The sequence below is a fragment of the Haliaeetus leucocephalus genome, unplaced genomic scaffold (genome assembly GCF_000737465.1).
Source record: "Haliaeetus leucocephalus isolate CR32 unplaced genomic scaffold, Haliaeetus_leucocephalus-4.0 Scaffold216, whole genome shotgun sequence".
In the NCBI taxonomy this organism is placed as follows: domain Eukaryota; kingdom Metazoa; phylum Chordata; class Aves; order Accipitriformes; family Accipitridae; genus Haliaeetus; species Haliaeetus leucocephalus.
In genome coordinates, this window is record NW_010972652.1 from 199908 (window position 1) to 219432 (window position 19525).

General features: G+C 37.9%; 1 protein-coding gene across 1 annotated transcript in view; it reads left to right on the forward strand.

The window, feature by feature from the left end:
• Positions 1-7506: 7506 nt before the first annotated feature.
• Positions 7507-19525, forward strand: part of PCDH15 (protocadherin-related 15) — a 369468-nt gene continuing 357449 nt past the window's right edge. Inside the window, exon 1 of the mRNA XM_010566632.1 lies at positions 7507-7597. Coding sequence (XP_010564934.1) covers positions 7507-7597 — 91 coding nt within the window. The remainder of the gene's footprint in view (positions 7598-19525) is intronic.

Sequence of the window (19525 nt, forward strand, 5' to 3'; positions counted from 1 at the left end):
ACTTTTTAAATGAAGTCTTCTGGCACTGATGTAAGGGGTTTTAGGATATTTTTCTCGTCTCCTCTTTCTAGAGCCACTATCTGCAAAGTAGGAGTTTCGCATGTACAGTGTAAAGCAGCCCAAACTTACAAACTTCTTTTGATTAAGCACTTGAAGCCTTCTGTGAGAACAATGTTTTACAGGTTAAGTCCATGTAGAGGGACTGGGAAACTGAGTACCTATAAAATGCATTTAAAAAATTGGATTTGCAGACAGAAATGAATTGGCTGCCCTGTTTACCCACCCATGATTAAGAGGTTATAATATTATTAATCCATCTAATAGCTGGATTAATTTTTAAAAATACAGAAAATAAATCAAGCAGTCGCAACTAGTTATGGAAGCAGGAAACAAAAGTCCTTCTCCATCCCTACCTGAATTATTCTATAAAAGCTTTTTTCTATTTTTGTAGTATAGTTGACATTCCTCTGCGCAAACCTACATGTACTTGGCAATCTTCTCTCTCTTCTGTGGAAATTAGCAGCATGCTATATCAAGTATTAATATAGTGCATGTTTAGTACATTCTGCTGGCAGGGGGATTAGAAAAGTGCTCTCAAGATGTCACCTACTGTGAATCAGGCCATATGCATGTTGGGACCATTGCTATATAAAGATGGAAAATAAAGAACTTTATTATTGATGGAGTGTAGGAAAATACCACTTTGTTTTGGGGTACAAAGTATTGAAATAAACTTAGGAATTTCTGCATTGAATTACAAATAACTCTGTTAACTTTTAAATTGCACCTTTCACATCTAGGTACAGGGTCAGCGGTACCTAGATGAAGTACTGTCACTGAAGTTTTAAATTACTTTTGAGCTAATCCAGAGGCAAGTAACTTGCTGTTACTGATGCTCTATTTTGGCTTTGAAATACCTTGCTGTGGCAGTGGCTGTGCATCTCATGTGAAAAGTGGTCCTTTCTGTAAGAAAGGCATGGAAAAGAGTACATCTAAAGAGTGGAAATAATTCAAACTAGTAGTCCTTAAAAAGGTTATGGGCAAGGAGGAATGTACGAATTGCCTGAGCATAGATACAGAGAATATATTAAGAAATTTTAACTTGCAGATGAAAACAGTTTTGGATCTTCATATAAATTGCAATCAGATTTTTCTTAAGTTCTTGTGTATTTGCTTTCTAAAAATGCTCTCTCCAAGTAAGGCTAAAAACTCAAGACCTTGGTAGGCACAGAACAGGAGAAGAGCCACAAAAGCAGCATCAATGCTACTCTATTTTTAATACATTTGTTTATGTGGAATTGATCCATAAGAATGGATCCAGCAGCTGTGAAAAGGGAATGGAGTTGTGAGCATGTTTCGTCTTGAAACTTGATCTTAAAAACCTTCATATTACTGGAAGATATTATTCAAAGAGAGGAGAGCAACAAAATCCATACCAATTGTGTTAATTCTGTGGCAGAAAAGCACTATAGCTAATATAAGAGGGGTTGAGTAAATCCAAGAGTCCATAGGCTGAAATATTTACATATGAAGTGCTCAAGCAGTGTTAGTGAAATAAAAACTGTAGTAGTGTTCTGGGTTTTGGAACATCCAAAACTGGAGGAAGAATTGTATTTGCACTGTAAATTATTCACTATAACCCCAGTTCAGCCAAATATTTGCTTATGCTTGAATTCTTCTTCAGGAAAGCATTTAAACAGATATTTGACTTCAATAAACAGTTATTCACACTTGCAGATGAATTAGAGCCATAAATAGCTTACATGGCTTTAATTCAATGGTAAAGTCTTCCCTCGCTGGCTCTTCTGTTGGCCATAAGTAGGTGCTATGAGATGGGCTCAGCAGCCACCTGGGAAGTGCAGCGGTTGGGCATGGGAGTTTGTGGGCTGCCATTTAGCTTTCCATGATGCCCCGAACTAGCTGGAGTGGTCCCTGAGCTTGTGAGCTGGAATTCTTTTTTTTTTTTTTTTTTTTTTTTTTTTTTTTTTTTTCTTTTTGCCTCTCGTTAAGCTTCAAGTGAGGGTGTTTCCCAGCACTGTAGCTTTCCAGCTGATGTGCTCCAGATGTGCTCCACCAGTGATTTGGGCTCAGGACCCAGCTAATCAGAAGTAAACACCCCCCCCCAGATACTTAGTGTGGATGTCAGGTCCCAGCACCGACTTCTGCTGTACGTGTCGGTGCCGCAGTGCCGTGCTGTGTTTGGTAAGTGTGGCACCAGGAAGAGCTAAAACTGTAAATGGGTAGGCGCTCTGCTGTGCCTAACTGGATTAGGACATATGTTAAGGCAGATTGTAGCTGCCTACCATATGAAGTGACATTAGTTAAGAACGGTGTTGAGACAAACCAGAGGTGGGGTTTTTTTTGTCTGTTCTTGTGTTTAAATAATATTTTAGAAGGTTTTTTTTCTTATGTTGACAGTTCAACATAATTGTTTCAGCAACAAAATAAAACATTTGGAACATATAGTTTAATGGACCGTAGCTTTAACCAAGCCAGGAACATTGTCAGACTGTAAAGTAAATTCATCTCCTTTTTGGCTTCTGTAAGAGACTTTTTTCCTGTTTCCGCTGGCGTTTCTGATTTATTACGGCACCAGTTCTCTAGAGTAAGCATCCGCACTTCAGAGACTCCCTGGTTTTGGTTCTACAATCTTTAAAAGAATTCATCTGATCAGTAATAATATAGATGAGCCTTATAATAAAACTGTCCACTATAATTTTTCGTGTGTTTAAACAATTCAGTTACATATGCTTCTAAAGATATGTGTACTTTTAAAGATTTATAACAATTGTAATATACAAAGAGCACCACCACTAAGCAAAATGTGTAACTTCTGATGCTTGAAGGAGTTCTGGCTGGTTGTGTAAATGAATAGCATACATACGAATGGGTATTTAATAATTTTTTTTTAAATGCTGTATTATTCATCCAGCCACAGCAGTTTCATAGGAGGTATTGTTTTTGATGTACATATTAAATGGCAAATATTTGTTTACACGTTTACTGAATTAATGTGTACTTAATGATTTCAAGTATGCACTTTCTGCTCTTACACTGTGTTTGAAGTCCTGATAGAGTGTTTGCCTCAAAGTTGTTTTCTGCTGCTAATGGTAAGAAAACACTTGAAGTTGTTGCTACATGACTGTTTGTTGTGTGGCACTACTGTATTCCATGTTTTGTACGAAATCAGGTGTGTACAGTTCAGTTCTGTTCTGAAAAAGCCAACAGTATCTGGCTTGCTGCGAACTCAGTCCAAAATTTAGATTCCCCCACCCTGATTCAAATTGAGTTGTTTCAAGTGTTTACTGAAACACCATGTTCTGCTGCAATTTAAGCTCTAGTTTTGGCTTAGGAGTTTATCAGAGACCAATATGTGCAAGGGTTTGGGTATTTGTATACTAGCTTTTTGTTCTCTGTTATCATCTCCTAACCATGTCAATGACTTTTTTTTTTCTCCCTTGCCTATCTTCCTCTGAGAGCTTAACTTTTATAAAGAATCAGTTCCATTCAACACGTGGCATTAGACTGGTTAGCATGTACCTGATTTCAAAAAACTTATAACTTCAGTTTTTATTTCCATACCAAGAACAATTCTGATTTAAAAATATTTTTAACCCCAACCATGCATGGCTGTTTATTTTGACTGAGTCCATGTTTCCCCCCCTCAGCATCAAATGAATGCATTATTTTAAGTACTGTAGTAACACCTGATCTTAAAGTAAGCAAACATTTAAGGTTACTGTAATATCATTGGGCCTTAGATATATTCAAGGTGCTTGGATGTGATAACTCATATTTGATATTTTGGGGGGCTTTTAATTCGCTTTTATCCCCTCTTAAAATTTGTTGAAGTACCTCTTATATAGATGTCTTGATGACTAGTTGGCATTTTGGCTGATTCAGTAGCTACACTGGCGAGAGGGGAAGGAAAAAAAAAAGGCCAGAAGTGAGATGAGGAGACATGATTGCTCCTTGGAGTGTGATTACACCAGTTTGCCACAGTCGAACTGTAAACATCTCCAGTGATCGGCTGCTGCTGCTCTGGGAAAATCTGTGCATATTTTTGTTTCTCAGTACAGCTGTACAGTCGAACAGGAAACACTCTGGAGAGAACACTATTGAAATTTTTTTCTTTTTAAAATGCAGATATGCCAGTAAGTGAAATTCCCCTAAACTTTAATTATATTTTTATTTTTCATTTGAAGTTTCTTGTGCTTGAGTGTATAACTTCTCGTTGCCCATGGTAACATCAAACTTTAAAATTCTGCTGTAGCAACATTGGAATATTTTCCAGGAAAATAATGTGTCTTGTAGACGTACTGTATGTTCTTACTTAACAGATCTTCCTTCTATTATCAATTCATAATTGTCCTTTGCCCCGTCAGAGTGTGCATCTAGAGTTCAACACTTTATTTCTTACAGATTGTCTACCTTTGGGGACTTTGTAGTAACTTGTGGTTTGTTGTGAGCTATTTCTGGGTTAGCAGAATCTGTTTAACTTAAGAATATTCTTCCTTTCTACACTTCATACCAGTTTTTTCTGGTACAAATTGGAGGAAAAAGAGGGGGACAATTTTTATTCTGTTGTATTACAATTGCATATAGAGATGCTTATTCTTAGAGCAGCAGTGTTGTTATCCTCGTGGTTTACTTGACATTTTGTCAAAATCAAAAATAAATCTGCCAAGATTCTGTCCTAGAATCTCTCCAGAGTAGACTCGACTCCAGTATGTCAGCTGAGATCTGAATAACTTCCTAAAATAGAACATCGTGATTGGAAATCTGGATTCCCCCCCCCCAGGGTTGTAACAAGAAATATCAGAGACCTCAGAAGTGTGTAGGTGCATTTCTTTCTAGGTCTTATAACACGTGTAATCCACATATGGATATGATCTTTCTTAGACTGACCTGAAGAAACTAAGATAGTCTCCTGAACTACTTGTTTCTGGTTTTGAGGTGTAGAAGCACTTGACAGCAAATGCCACCTAATGTAATAACACTGTCTGCTTAAACTGAAAAAGCGACAGAGCCCAATTCTTTTAGGATCCCCTCCTAATGTAGGAGGAAAAAATGCTGAAATATTGAGAAGTTCATATCCTCAAAAGTTCCCAGGAAGTCTAACAAAGTCTAATGATGACATTGGATTCATTTGAATCTGCTTGGGCAATGTGGAGACACTCAGCCTTTATTTAAAAGTAGTCAACTAGAATATATTATGGTGGAAATAATTTCAGTTCTTTGAAGATGTCATTGCAAAATCCAGAATGACTTTTGAATTGGCTAAGTGGAAATTTAGGTGACAGTAATCATATGAGCATTTTGGTAAGTAGAAGGGAGGAAGAAGCCACTTCGAGCAACACTGGCAAAAACTGGTGGGTTCCTCAAGGAAGGGATTTATTTTATTTATTTTTTTTTTTCCTCAAGAAAGAACTTAGCTGCTCTTTTTCTTTATGGGTAACATACTTGTCAAGTTATTGGTAACATACTTGATGAGCTTGAAGCTTGCTTTTCATAGTTGCATATAGCAAGCTTTTAAATAGTGGTGGTGGTTGGTTTTGGTTTTTTTTTTTATGGATAGTGGGATCTTTGCTTAACAGTTCTGGTCTCCTCACATGTATAGGAATAATAAGCCCTTTAGGAAGGGTCTGAAATTCTCATTTGAGCTGTCACTGCTGGAGTTAGGGGCAGAAACTGTTGTAGAAGTGCCAGTGGAAGAGGAGGAGGAGGAGGGAGGAGAAGGTGGGTGCTTTTGTATGTTTCATAGATACTATTGCATGTCTTGAATTCATTAATTCCTGTAACCTTGAGCTGTTTTGTCAAGACTGATGTTTGTCTGGCTGAATTGAAAATGAACAGTCCCATGACATCTGCACTGCTGCCTCAATTAGACATAGGCGGCCTCCTTGTTTGATGTATAACATTAAAGTTCTTCCTGAAATTGGCTGCCTATTGCAACTAACTGCGTGCAGTGACCTACTGCTGGTTGGGAAGAGTCCTACCTGAATGAAGATGGAGATTGGAAAAGCCTCTTCGTCTTTAATCTTCTTGCTTTCCTTATCCACTTGAAAAAAAACCCAGTTTTTCCTCCAAAACTCTTGACACATACTTGTTTTGGTCTCTTTTTTTAAAGAGGAACAGTTTATATTGTAGCACTGTTTCTTTCATATTAACCCAAATGTTTTGCAAGATTGTATGGTTTTGAATAAATTCAGATCTTAGAGAAATTCTTGGCTTGTCCAGTACTTAATGAAATTGTTGCCTATTTCTGTTAGTGGAAACCCTGCTTCCTTGTGGCTCAGATAACTCTTGAGAGTGATCTGAAAGGAATTTTTTTATGCCTTAAGTAGATTTTTTGTATGTGTGAATTTGATGTTGTCCATACGTTTGTGTTTTCTATAAGCTCCATTTGTGGAAGGAAAATGATAGAACATCTTCAATGATGTCTTGCTGACAGAGGATCAGATGGTGTTAATGCTGAGGCTGTTAAGTGGGGGGTAATAGTGTGTTTGTTTGACTGGGAATGAAATACAGTGGTTTGTAACCATGATAGAAAGTTATAAGCAGAAAGTGGCAATGAAATCTGAGTCAAGTGCTTTGCTTGGGAAAATTGACGGCACTTAAACCCTTTTTATACAATAGCTTGTTTTTATACTGCTGTAAGTCTCTCTTCATTTCATGCTTCTGTTGCTAGGAAGTCCATTGTATTTGTCACAATGTTTTTAAATGTGAAAGAATATTTTTAAATAATTCAGTTCTGGGCTACAGAAATGTGCTAATTCTCTTTACTGGAGCCATAAACCAGAGCTTTAGATAACTTTCTAATGTTACTCACTCTAAATATGCTCTGGAGTTTATCCAGATCTGTCTTAGCCAGTTTACTCTCCTGTTTTTGGTGTTTGGCTTCTTTGGTGTTTTTTTTGTTTTGTGGGTTGGGTTTTTTTTTTTTTTGTACATGTGGGAGTTCTTGTTTGTTTTTCCTCCTTTGCTGGGCATGAACCGACAGTCTGTCTCATTAGAGAAGGCCATCTATGGGGTTGCTCATGTTTTTCCTGGGGGAGGTTCTGCTGGGCAGTGTCTTTGAAACTGGGTCCCTGCTGACTTTTGCAGTTGAACGCTACTATCAATAAATGGAATTTCTCCGATATGGTCTCTTCTCCAAGGTGCTTTAAAGCATTAGGGTAAAGCAGGAAGAATAACATAAATACTCTATTTTATGGAAATTAGACCTGATTTAAGCAAGAAACTTGCATTTTCTTTACTTGGAGGTCTTTGTGTATGTGATTATTGAGTTAATGAGTACATATGTATGTATTGATGCTAATGGAATTAACCTAGCTTGATTTAACAGAAACAGTGTTGCACTGTTATAGACTATATATCCCATATGTAGTTCCATAGTTTGCTGTGAAATAGTTTGTAATCACTCACCTTTGTGTAGGTTGCTTGACTAATGCGTGTATCAAATCTTTCTTTTTCAGATCTGCCTTGAGTGACGTTTGACAAAAAATGTTACAGCGGTTTTGTCTCTGGAAATGGTTAGCTGTAGAGATTGCAGTTGCTACTATCTTAGCAGGTTGTTTGGCCCAGAATGATGAAGGTAAGGTTTTTTGCTGTGGGGGGCATAGCTGTGGGAGGGCTGGGATGATTCTGTGATTGCGTTTTAATTCTGCACACACACCCCCGCCCCCCAATTATTACTTGATAAAGTAGTCTGATACTTAGTAGGAAAGAAAGGTTACAATAAAGAAAGATCTGGGTATGTTTCATGACTTTAAGCATCTGCCGATGATTGTATTTTACAAAGCTGTTGATTTACCAGGCAAGATAAAAATATTTAGTTATGATTATTCAGTATTGGACTCCAGCACTAAAATTTGTTTCCTCTTATTTATTGAACTAATACTTTACCTTGCTTTATTTGTAAATCGACAGTTACAGCACTTGGAACAGGGGTTTGAAAGAGAATTGTTTATGGGCTGTATACATACCTGACCAAAAACTTGAGAAAAGATCCACAATGAGGGTCTTCTAGAGAAACAATACTTCAGAAATCCTGGAATGTGGCACCAGTAGCTCATGTTCATCCTCACAGCATTTTTTTGAATTTAATTAAGATATACCAGAAATGTGTTCTGCCAATTATCTATAGTAATAAAAAATTAGACCTAGATAACTGATTATGATTTATTCTTTTGAATAATTTAAAAAAGTTGAAGAGCTGAGTTTGACAGACTTGTTCTTAAGTACCCTTAAGAATAATGAGGGGATAAGTGAAAACTGAGTACGATATCGGAATGTCTGTAATGAAGTTGCTCATTGTAAGTGGCACTTGTGCCTTCCATGTAGGTAAGCTGTAATAGTACATATTTATGACTTACTCTTGCAGCTGGATTATCTTTTGGAAAACTGTTTTGGCAGTTATGAAGTATAGTAGTTTTGATTTTTTTTAAAAATTTTTTTTTGTGAGAAGTCTTCAATCCTACTTGAATTTTTCTTAGTTTTTTTGGTATCAAGTAGAAAGTATATTTTTCTTGCTCTATTACTTGTTTTCCAAATGTCCTTTTATTCCCTTCTGTCCCCCAGCCTGACCCTACATTATATTTGATGTCCGTAATAGACAAGAAAACTAATTTAATTTTATCCACTCTTATACACTGTCATTACAGCTGTCATTCTCGAGACTGAAGTGAAGCAAATGAGCTGCTCATATTTTAGATACTTGATCTATGCTTGGATACAATTAGCTTGCTTTTAAATCATCTGTTATAGTGGAGGAGTGGGACCATTATGCTTTGCAGCGTTGGACTTGGTGATGGTTGTCAAGTGGTCTTTGAGCACCAAAATGCTAGATTTGAGGGAGGAGAGGCTGCATGGCAGTGGGATGTCCCCTGGCATGGTCAGGAGCATGGGGTGAAGTGGATGCTGGAGAGCAATGGGAATAAGTTGAGGGGAGGGGACGAAAGCAGGATGATAGGACTGCACTGGGCTATACCTGTTCTGGGGTCATGAAAAGAGAGCGCTCACGGTAGGCTGAAAATATAAAGCAATGCTTTTTACTGTGATCTTGTTTGCACTCACATAGGCGACATTGTAATATTAATCCAAAAAGACATCTTTGATCAAAGTAACATTATGAGTTTCAGTTGAATACCAATTTCTAGTTACACTTGAATGATGCTGAAGGGTGCAAAACACATGGCACAGATGCCCCAGAAAGTATAGTGGTAGACAGTTTGGTATTTCAGAATAGGAAAACAGATGCCTCAGGTTTCAATTTTTGTCCTTTCTACTTCTTGCATGACGAATGTCCATGTTCATTAATGTCCCTACCTCAAAAAGTATGCAGATTGTACTTTTTTGTTACAGGTGATTTAAAGGAAGGGAAAGATACTTGTCCACAGTTATATATAAAGCTGTCATTCATTAATGATAGTGTGACTGAAAACGTATAACAACTTCCCTAGTTTAGAAGGCTGTAAACTGCAGTTAGTGACCTGTTGTTCATATAACTGTTTGTTGCCTGATGGGGTCATGTGGTACAAGAGAATTTGTGCAACTTTGTCAGTTACTGTGAGGAGGTGAAAATTGCATCACTGACAGATAGCAATGGCAGCAGAAATGCAGCTAATTAGATTTCTTTTTGGTTTTTAAATTGCCTTGCACCAGTTTGACTTTTTACTTGCTGCTTATATTGAATGCTTGCAATAATGCTATGAAAACTTGCTAATAAAAATTTCACTATGTCACTAGGAAACGGAGAAGACCTGAAAATACAAATATTTTAATCAGGTCTAAATCTCATGGATGGCTTAGCAATATATCTACTCCAAATATCCACAACTTTGGGGGCAGTATTCAGACATTATCAGGGTTTTACAGACTTCCTTTCAGTGCATTAACTTAGATGCTTGAAATTTCATGTTTTCTGTCTAAGCCAGTTTCAGATGAGTTTACAAGTATCCCTGCTGGCGTGGCCACATCGTGATATTCCTTCTGGGTTTTTTTAATGTGGTTTTTGTTTTTGTGTGTGGGTTTTTTTGGTTGGTGTGAGGTTTGTTTGGGGTTGGGGGTTTTTTTGTTTTGTTTTTTTGTCTTGGCTCGAGCCATTTTTTTAGCACAGAACCCAAACTTGGTTTTATCCTTAATGATAATGTTCCCTTATGTAGTCTGAACAGAGGGGGCTTTGCTTTTCAGTGAATATAAATTTGATGCATATAACCAAGAATATTGGTACTTTACTAGGGGAAAAGAAATGCAGTTGCTTGAAGAACATGCAACACCCTGATTCAAACTCAAGAATGAAATGATTTTTTCCCCACCATGTTCAGGAAAGGGTAAATTTAGTGAAAAGTACTTCTAATATCTTCAAGGTACTTCATATAAATACCGTAATGCTATAATAGAGAAAAAAAAATTATGGAAATTAATTTAAGCCAGGGTGGGGTACTGGTTACTCAACAAATGCCACCTAGCTAATGAGGCAATGTTTATAAAAACAATTACTTTGAAATATGTTTCTTGCAGCCAAATAGAAAATAGTATCTTCTGTACTTAGATCATTGCAGAGAAGTACTTTGGCATGCCTGGGACTGGTAGAGTTGTTCTACTTTGCCATAGTAAAATTTGTAATCTAACACAGAACGTATAAAAGATGCGTTCTTTTAGCAATTGCGATTTAAAAACAGTGTAGTTATTTTAACAGCAGAACAATCATGAATTCAAACGGGAAAAATCAATTATGGCAGAAATTATAACCCCTTTCTTTGCATCTAGCATGCAAATGATCTGTATTCGTGGTTGTAGCTGTGCCTAGTTAGTTAGTTGCATGCCTCTGTATTTTACTCCATTAGCTCGTACTTTCTCTAATTCAGATGTTTTTGCTTGACCTCCTGAGTCATCAAATCTTCCCCAGCCACAGCAATTAATGATGTTACAAAGTAGCCTTAAAAACTTTATGAAGGACTGCCTTGGAAATAGTTAGCCTTTCTTCCTATACTTATTAGAAAGCTTCCCCAGATTCTCATTTGTTTGTTTGGCTCAATGCCATTGTCTCCTAGAAGTGAGACAATTTATTCATGGCTAGCTGATAATGCCTGTGCAATCTTTCACTTCAGGTAATGTATTTCCATCACTGGTGTTTCTGCTATCCAGCCAAAGAAACATTTGGAGAGCAGTAATTCCCCCTTTTGGTTTTTGCTTGCTAAACTAAACAGACACGTTTCCCTAGGCTGCCCTTGCAAAGTAGATTCTCCTTCCCCTTGTGATCCCAGTAGTCCTGCTACGTCCCTCTTTCGGCTACATTGCTCTCTTGAACATGCTTGCTGGCATTTGTATTTTGTGTCCAGGTGACATCCTGACAGTTCTTCACGATGCCAGCTGTGCTTTGCTGTCTCTGTTGGAGTTACTTCACTCAGTGAAGTGTATTTTGTGCATTGCTGGCTGGTGGTTGTGCTGTAATGTAATACAGCTCTGTCTTTTTCTATTGTCATCTATAACTGCTAGGCCTTTAGGCGTTTTTTTTTTCACAGCAGTGTTTTTGTCAGTGGTGTCTAAGTGACATGCACAGCAATGTCAAATCTGTGCTCAAGTTTTTTTTTCCATTTCTGCCACTAATAAATTTGTGTCCTGCATTTCTTGTTCCAAGATTTCAGTGAGCTGAAATTTCAGTTGTGTTACTACTCATTTGTAGAGAACTCTATCACCTTTGAGGACAAAGTAACCATCTGAACTAAGTCTGCTTGTGGTCTCATTTTAGCCATCTCTCTCCAGGTGGTACTTAAAATTTTCATGCTAATCCAGCCTTTCCAGCTTAACCATTTCCTGTGGGGAGTATGTAAAATCTATTGATGAAATGCAAATACTTTGTATCTACTGTAGTCCCTTTGTATTAAAAAACCACACACCCACCAAAATTATTTAAAAAACCCAATTATTTTGTTAGAGTTATCACATTAGTCTCAATGTACTGTTGATGAACCCATTCAGGTTTTTTTTCAATTATTTCTTTGTATTATTCTTTTGCTTAATCTTATGGTATGCCAGAATAAATGTAAGACTGTGGGTTGATGGGTAATGAGTGGTGGTGGTTTGTTTGTTTGTTGGTGTTTGTTTTGTTGTTCTGTTGGGGTTTTTTTGTTGTTGTTGGGGTTTTGTTTGTTTGTTTTAAGAAATAAATCTGGTTTTACGATTTCTGCCGCCTGTAGTTGTCTCTTTTTCCAGGCAGGAGAAAGACTGCAAAGATTATTTTCTTTTTTGTAGTAATATTTTAGCTTAAGTAAAAGTAGAAATGTCAGTTATAGCCTTGCAATATGTGAAATTAGGTCAGCTACAATCTCTTATTTTCAGTGCTACTCTATTAAATTCAGAGGCAAACTCTCAAGCTAAAAGCAGCAGTGAGGAGAAAGGTGGAAACCCAGGATCCAATTCCTTCCTTTTTTTTTTTTCTTTAATCCAATATATGTGACTAGAAGAAACACTTCAGCAGCAAACTTTTGGTCAGTAGAGAAGGCTGCTGAATTTAAAAGCTGCCTGTGTGCACTTTCATGCCACACCAAACTGATCCAGCAAAAATGATCATTTGACAATTAACAAATATAATAGTCTTCAGCATTTAGACTAAGTAGATACCCATCATGAAGGATATAACTGCCAACTTGGCGGTATTAGTAGTTTATTCTTTACTCTTAAAAGATGAAAGAAAGACCAAAATAATTCTGATCACTGTTTAAAACCAAAAGAAAACCAAAAGCAAACCTGATGGTCCAGCAACAAAAGTCGAAATGATTCCGTCACTAGGATTTTCAGAAGTGTTTAATGGGATTGTGAATTGTGGCAATCTGTTTAATATAATGGCATCTTGGAAGGATTTTTGAAGATAGTCATTTGTTGGAGCTGCTTTTAACCTGAAGTTGACTTGTTTTGCCTTTTTTTATACAGAAATGAATAAAAGGTTTGAGAAGTCCCTTATGTTTCACTTGAAGATTTTTAGCTGTAAAACAAGAATACTGACAAAAGTGCTCAATTGCTACACTCAGAGATGAAACCATCTTGGTCCTTATGTTATCTTGTAATGCTGGTGCAAATTTGGTTTGTGTTTTAGGGAGTTCTTGAGGGGCAGGAGGGGAAAGGCTGGACCTGTAAAGGCTGTATGGTGTTCCCCAGCACAACTTGACACTTGTTACCTGTCTCCCTATACCTCAGCTGACTCAGAGACTTGTTGTACCACTCTATCACATAACATTCAAAGATGTCAATGCTTGAATTCCACTTGCATTTGGTATGGAACCAGTATTTATGTTGTAATATATGGTAAAGTAGAAATGATTTATTTTGATTTTTTTTAACTTTTTAAAAATTTTTTTCAAAAGTATGGGTGAATTTGGACTTGGCATCAAAGCAGTATGATGTTATCTTCTAATATTCTAGTTTCAGACTCATTTTCTTACTTTTCACTACTCTGGCCTGTTGAACAGGAGATGTGCCACTAACATCTGCACTGCGGAATATGTATCTGTCACTGACAGCTCAGTGGGTTTTGTTTAACCTACTAGTTGGATCTTTTCTCAGAGCATAGGACTTGCTAGCAGGAGTGCCTCTGCAGGACAAAGATTTCCTGCTTGGGAAACTTGAAGCAATGCATGTTAGTATTTTCAGTGCAGTCTAATTTAGCGTGTAGATGGAGGGGGAAAAACCAAACTCATTTTGGTTGAAATATAAGCTAGTAGATATTGCTTTTTGTCCTTAAGATAATGAAGGCCCTCGAAGGGCTGAATCAACATGGGTTGTTTTTGTGGGGGAGTGTAGACTTGTTTGGGATAAAATATACAGTAAGGAGAAATTGAGGAAATAACTTACTTAAGTGGGAACTGGTGGAAAAGTGTGATCGCTAGGTATCGAAAATATCTCACATCACAATATATGCATTAGGGTTGTTTGAACATTAAGCACTTTTTTTTTTTTTTTTTTTTTTTTAACCTTGGCTGCAAAGCTGGCTGTGTGGGAAGCTGCCCAAGGTAGCAGATTGCCAGGTGAGCCCGACTGTCTGCCTGGCTGTGCTGAAGGAGCTGCTTGAGAATAATCTCCTACTACCACTGAGAGAAGGGTGTGGGGGGATGGCTGGTTTAAAAGTAGACTAAAGGCAGGCATTGTTTCCATCAACATTAAGGTTTTTGGCCTTTGTATTGAAAGAACAGAAACTCCTACTCCTGACTCCTTTTGCACATTAAAAAAAAAACCCAACCAAAACTGGAAACTACTACATGGGCAACTAGAGCTCACTGGGTTTATTTTCCATTGGCTCAATAAGATGAACTGACTTACCCTATGGCTGCATAACTGCTAGATCTGCAGCAGGGAAGGGCGATACCAAGTCTCAAAGGGCTCAATAGCAGCTTCCAGGTTAGGCATAATATAAGACTGTATCCTCCCTGGATTCTTAAAATGAAACTCAGACTTTGCAAGGTATGTGGGCCAGGCACGAAGAAACGCATCTCTTGCCAACTTCAACACTTAGGTTAAGTCCATCAATAGTTAGTGCTGGCATCTGTAATGAAATAAAATTGAGGCTAATCAGAAGGTTTACTTATCCAAATATGTATTGCACTTCATAAGGGTGAAGAAGACTTTTTTTTTAATCAGGATGTAAGGAATAGCCATTTAAATGGTCTTTAACTTTACCCTGAGTGGGAGATTGCTTTTTAAATAAGGGTTTTCCTGTGAAAAACACAACTGTGCAATTCACTCTTGCCAAGGATTGTTCAGGCATAAGCTCCTTCAGCTGTTTTTCTGCTGCATGGGGCCTCCCTGTATCAGTTACTGTCATTTATTCAGTCTAACAGAGTCTAATGCTACAAAAATTGAATAAAGGGCCTTACAAATCACTTTAAGAGGCTACTTTAAAAATAAAATAGTTTCAGATCTTGATATATTACTGTTGGGCAGGAAATTAACTCAGGAAAATGCATATTTGAATATGTGTAGCTCATTTATCGTTCCCTGAGCCCTGTACTGTACATATCCAATGAAAGAAGAGAAATGCAAACAGGTGCTGGCCTAAGGGCTGCCTGGGAAAGCCTCAGTCCTTCAGAACAGAAGTAATTTGTTTGTTTTATGGAAACTTGCTGCTTTTGGTTGGGAGCTCTGGCACTTGGCTCTGCAGTGATCCTAAAGGGAAAAGAGCTGTTGTTCTTGATGTCTTTGAATTGTAGTTCAGCCATTAGTTCTTCTGAAGGGTTTAGTTCTTCGACGGGTAACTGATGGGATGTCTTGAAGTGCCAGTAGCAATGCTTTGACTCTGCAGAAGATCGATTTCCCTTAGGCAAGGGGTGAGTAAAATTTAATGAAACATGGGCATCAGAAGCAAGGTTCATCTTGGTTAATGTGCAAATTTCAGCCCTTGGTCTCCTGGTAGAAGTGCCTGTGTGCTCCCTGTGATGGTGCTTGGATGGATGAGGCAGGAAGCCACTTGTTGAGAAGCAACAACTTCCAGACTCCAACATCCTTGGAACGTGACTGTGGGATCTAGCTAGGAATGAACTTCTAGGCACTGGTCTACCAAGTTCTTTCTGCTCAACCTTATTCTTTGGCACACAAGGTGTTGTGTGTTGGATTGCCTGGATTATATGGTTGTGAGCATTTATGTTCTTTGGGTCACCTAGGACTTGGCTGACCTGAGCCATCCCTTGGTGTGGGAAAGCTGTGAATACTGAGCTGGTGCTTTTCCTCCAAGGTCCAGGTGGCCTTACTGAAGGTGAGATTCATGTCTGGGAAGGGAGGGCCTGGTGCAGGGAAAGAAGAAACCCTTGTAAAAGTGCACTGGCACAGTTTGTATCCCCTCTGTAAGAGTAGCTTGGACTGTGGGACTTTCATACAGTAAACTATAACTCCAGTCATACTAGGCTGAGCTCCTAAAAATCAGCAGCAGTTGTGTCTGTTCATATGTTGGTTTATAGCCATAGAGCATGTGTGTTGAGCAGAGCTAACCCCTGTACTGGTCATTCTTGTTTTTTAATAGTAATGTTTGAAAGAGTCTCGAGTGGAAAGATGTATCTGTGTAACTTTATTTGACAATTTAGTCAGCGTTTTGACAAAGAATTAGAGTAAGGAAGTCTGGTTTTCAAGAATATTGTATCTGTGATCTCCATCTCATGTTCAGATTTCACAGAACAAATTAACCACTTCCATTGAAATTAATTCCTTTCAGCTGAGAGAGATGGTGCACTGACATAGTGTGAATAGGACAGTGCTTTCTCAGATGTGGTAGATTTCTCCCTTAATTTGGGGGGGATGAGGTAGGATTTGTGTGTATTGCTGGGTACAGAGGATTATACTGTAACTGCTCTGTTTATTATGCATTGAGGCTATTCGGTCATTAATATTCTGAATTTATTTGCGAACATGCGTGTGTTAATGTAAAGCGTGTATACACATGTGCATTTTGCATCTCTGTTTTAAGTAGCATAAATATGTTGAAGGCAACAACCTTTCCTATGTAGAGCGTGGTTTAGCTCTAGTGATGTCTTTCCCTCTGGGCTTGAATTAACTGCCAAGGTCCCCCCTTCTGCATACATGTATGTTCTTACTTTCAATCTAAACAGAAGCTGCTTGCTGTAGATGGGACAAAGCCAATTTAATTCTTCAAAATGCTATTCCAAGCAATCCTTTGTTTTGTGGGGTTTTTGCGTAGTTCTATGTGTTCTGACATTGTTCCCTAGAAGATAAACTCCATCTGTACTCATCCGGTAAGTCTGTCTCTTGATTACCTGCTGAATTGCTGCAACACTTCCAGCTGGATCAGCAGAACCTGCTTGTTTCATTTTATTCCAGTTTTCTCTTAAGCATATTTACAGATCAGTAGGCCACTTGATCTAGTAGTAAGATAGCTCATACTAAATGACCATATTTCTTTACTAGGAGGTCCTTAATGAGAACAGATGTAAATATTTTAACTTGGATATTTATCAAAATAACTTTGGAGAAAATCAGACTTTGAAATTGTTTTTGAAGAGCAATAACTAGACTAGTCTGACACTCAGAAAACTAGCAGAGATATGCTACAAATGATGGCATTTAAAATCTGCCTATGTCCCTTAATGCCTTATTACTCATACCATGGTCCACCATTTTTGAGTTGTTTGTATTCACATATTTATTGTATATGTAGCAGTAGTTTGGAAGCTGAGAATTCCTGTGTGTGTCATGGTGACGTGGGAGGCTAGAAATCTTTTTTTTACAGTAAGAAGTATGACTGCAGCAGACTATTTGTGTCAACACAGAAGCTTTGAGCTACTTGGAGTTGAGGTTGGTTATAGGTAGCCTGCAAACATAGGTGGGTTCCAGTAAGTTTTCTACTCCGTGATTAATTGGGTTATGTACCTAAATTATGGCTTAGAAATACAGAGTTCATAGCAGAAGTATTTTTTTCTTCAGTGAAAGCTCATTTTCAGACTAACTCTTTCTAAGAGTGTTTTCTTAAGATGAAGCAATAGGTCTGGGGAAAGGAGTCAGAGCTGTTGGGAAACCCCAAAGTTGCAGGGTTCTCTACTGTAGACTTCATTGCAGCCACAGGACATGTGAGGAATGGGATGAAGTATGAGTTGAAACACAGAGATATTTTCAGAGCAGAAACGTAAGTTTCCAGAACCCATGAATTTACCCTTTTAAAGCCTCTTTAAAGTCAGGGAGTAGGGAGAAACACTCATTTGTTCCTTCCTCTTTCTCCAGATTTTCCCTCTTCCTGCTGGCTAGGAGTGCTGGTGCACATCCTCTTTTGTGCTCAGTCTTCTGTAAATACCCATTTTTGTGCATTATAACAACCTTTCCCTTATCTTTGGGGTTCCCTCTTCTGCCACTGAACTTTATTGCTAGCTTGGCAAGCTGCATATCCCTTCTGCTCCTATGCATCACTGTCCCTCCCCATCATACTACTTTCCAAACTCTCATTTTTCCTTGTCTCAGTCCAGCCGTAAGAATTATTTTCTGAATGCTTATATCAGACTGCCATATGTTGACAAATAAACTGTGATAGAAACTACCTCCCTGTTGCTACTATGCTTCAAAGTAATCCATTTTTTATGAGAAGTATCTGTTTAAAACAAGGCACAGGAACTTCAACTTCATCAAAACTTGATCTTATTATGATTTGATTTTCACATAACAAGAACTGACTCATAGCTGTGTCCTTTAGGGCACAGGTTCTGTGCATTACAAATTACAGATCTGGTTTGGAATCATTTTAAATGCCCAGTTTTGCTTCAGTTCAATTAATTTATATATCAGGAGTGGCATTCTTAACTGCATCAATAACGAGCATAAGTTTTCTGTTTTATTGTGTGGCAAAGACGTGATTGAACAGTAGGTTATTACAAGGAAACCTCCAACTACAATAGCAATAAATACGAAGTTTTAAGTAATTGGTATAGGAAAAGATCAGTAGTACCGTAACTAAATTGTTCTTAAAAAAACGAAGTGTGGAATCTTTTTTCAGAGGATATGATTGTTGGTTACTTGGTAGGTATGGACTCCTACTTCGGAAGGCTTTAATTAGGGGTACAGGTTTTTCAGCACTTCCAGGTCTGAACTTCTGCAGGGTCTGAGTTCGTGCCCCAGACAACAGTATCTCTGCTGTAGTACGTATAGTGGGAGCAGCCTCATGTGTTTGGGCAATAATTGTAAAGGATGAGCTCTCACAGATCATTTTAATGCATTCATTTTACAGTAATCATTTTCAGATTGGGGGATCATTACTGTTCAGCTGTTGTCTTTCATTAAATGTAGACGGTGTTTTTCTTGACTAAAGCTCATGTAAACTCAGGCAATTGCTAGGGATTTATATGGAGTGCCTGTGGAGAGGAAATGTCTGGGGTTTTGAACCTAAAACCGAAAACAATCACCAAAAAACCCCCAAACCAAACACCCACCCCACCTGTCTTTTCCACAGCTTTTGCTCTAGTTTTTGAAGTAACTGCATTTTGTAACTCTGTTGGCCTATAATGTTGGGTGAATAAATGCCTTTGGCTTTTGCAACAGGGAAGACTATGAGGTTAATATTTTATGTGAACTTAATAGAGCAAATAGAACATACTTGGAAAGATTTTTGTCATGAAGACTTTTTGTCCTTATGCACAGATGTGATCACTGGGTTTCCTCCCAGGCAAATACCTTCTCTCTCATCTCTTCTAGGGAGTCTCTGTTGAAAGATAAGAATTTTTTTTTGGTGGTGAAAGGAAAATGTTTGGGTAAACAGAAGAAAGCTATAGATTGATTTAAAAAAAAAAAAAGTCCAAGGGTCTTATTGAGCTAGGTTTAAAAAATAGTAGGAAAAAGTCTGTCCTTTACTGCAGTATTTATTAGACAGCGTATTGAGGCATGGCAAGCCTTAAGTTGGTGCGGAGATGAATAGTTTATACATGTAGGCTACAATAAGCAGAAATCAAATATTTAAATAATGTCAAATTATCATCATGCACCTGGTTAAGCCTGGCTGCAAAGTGAAGGGCTGAGGAGATGAAAAAGGAAGCAAGGGAGA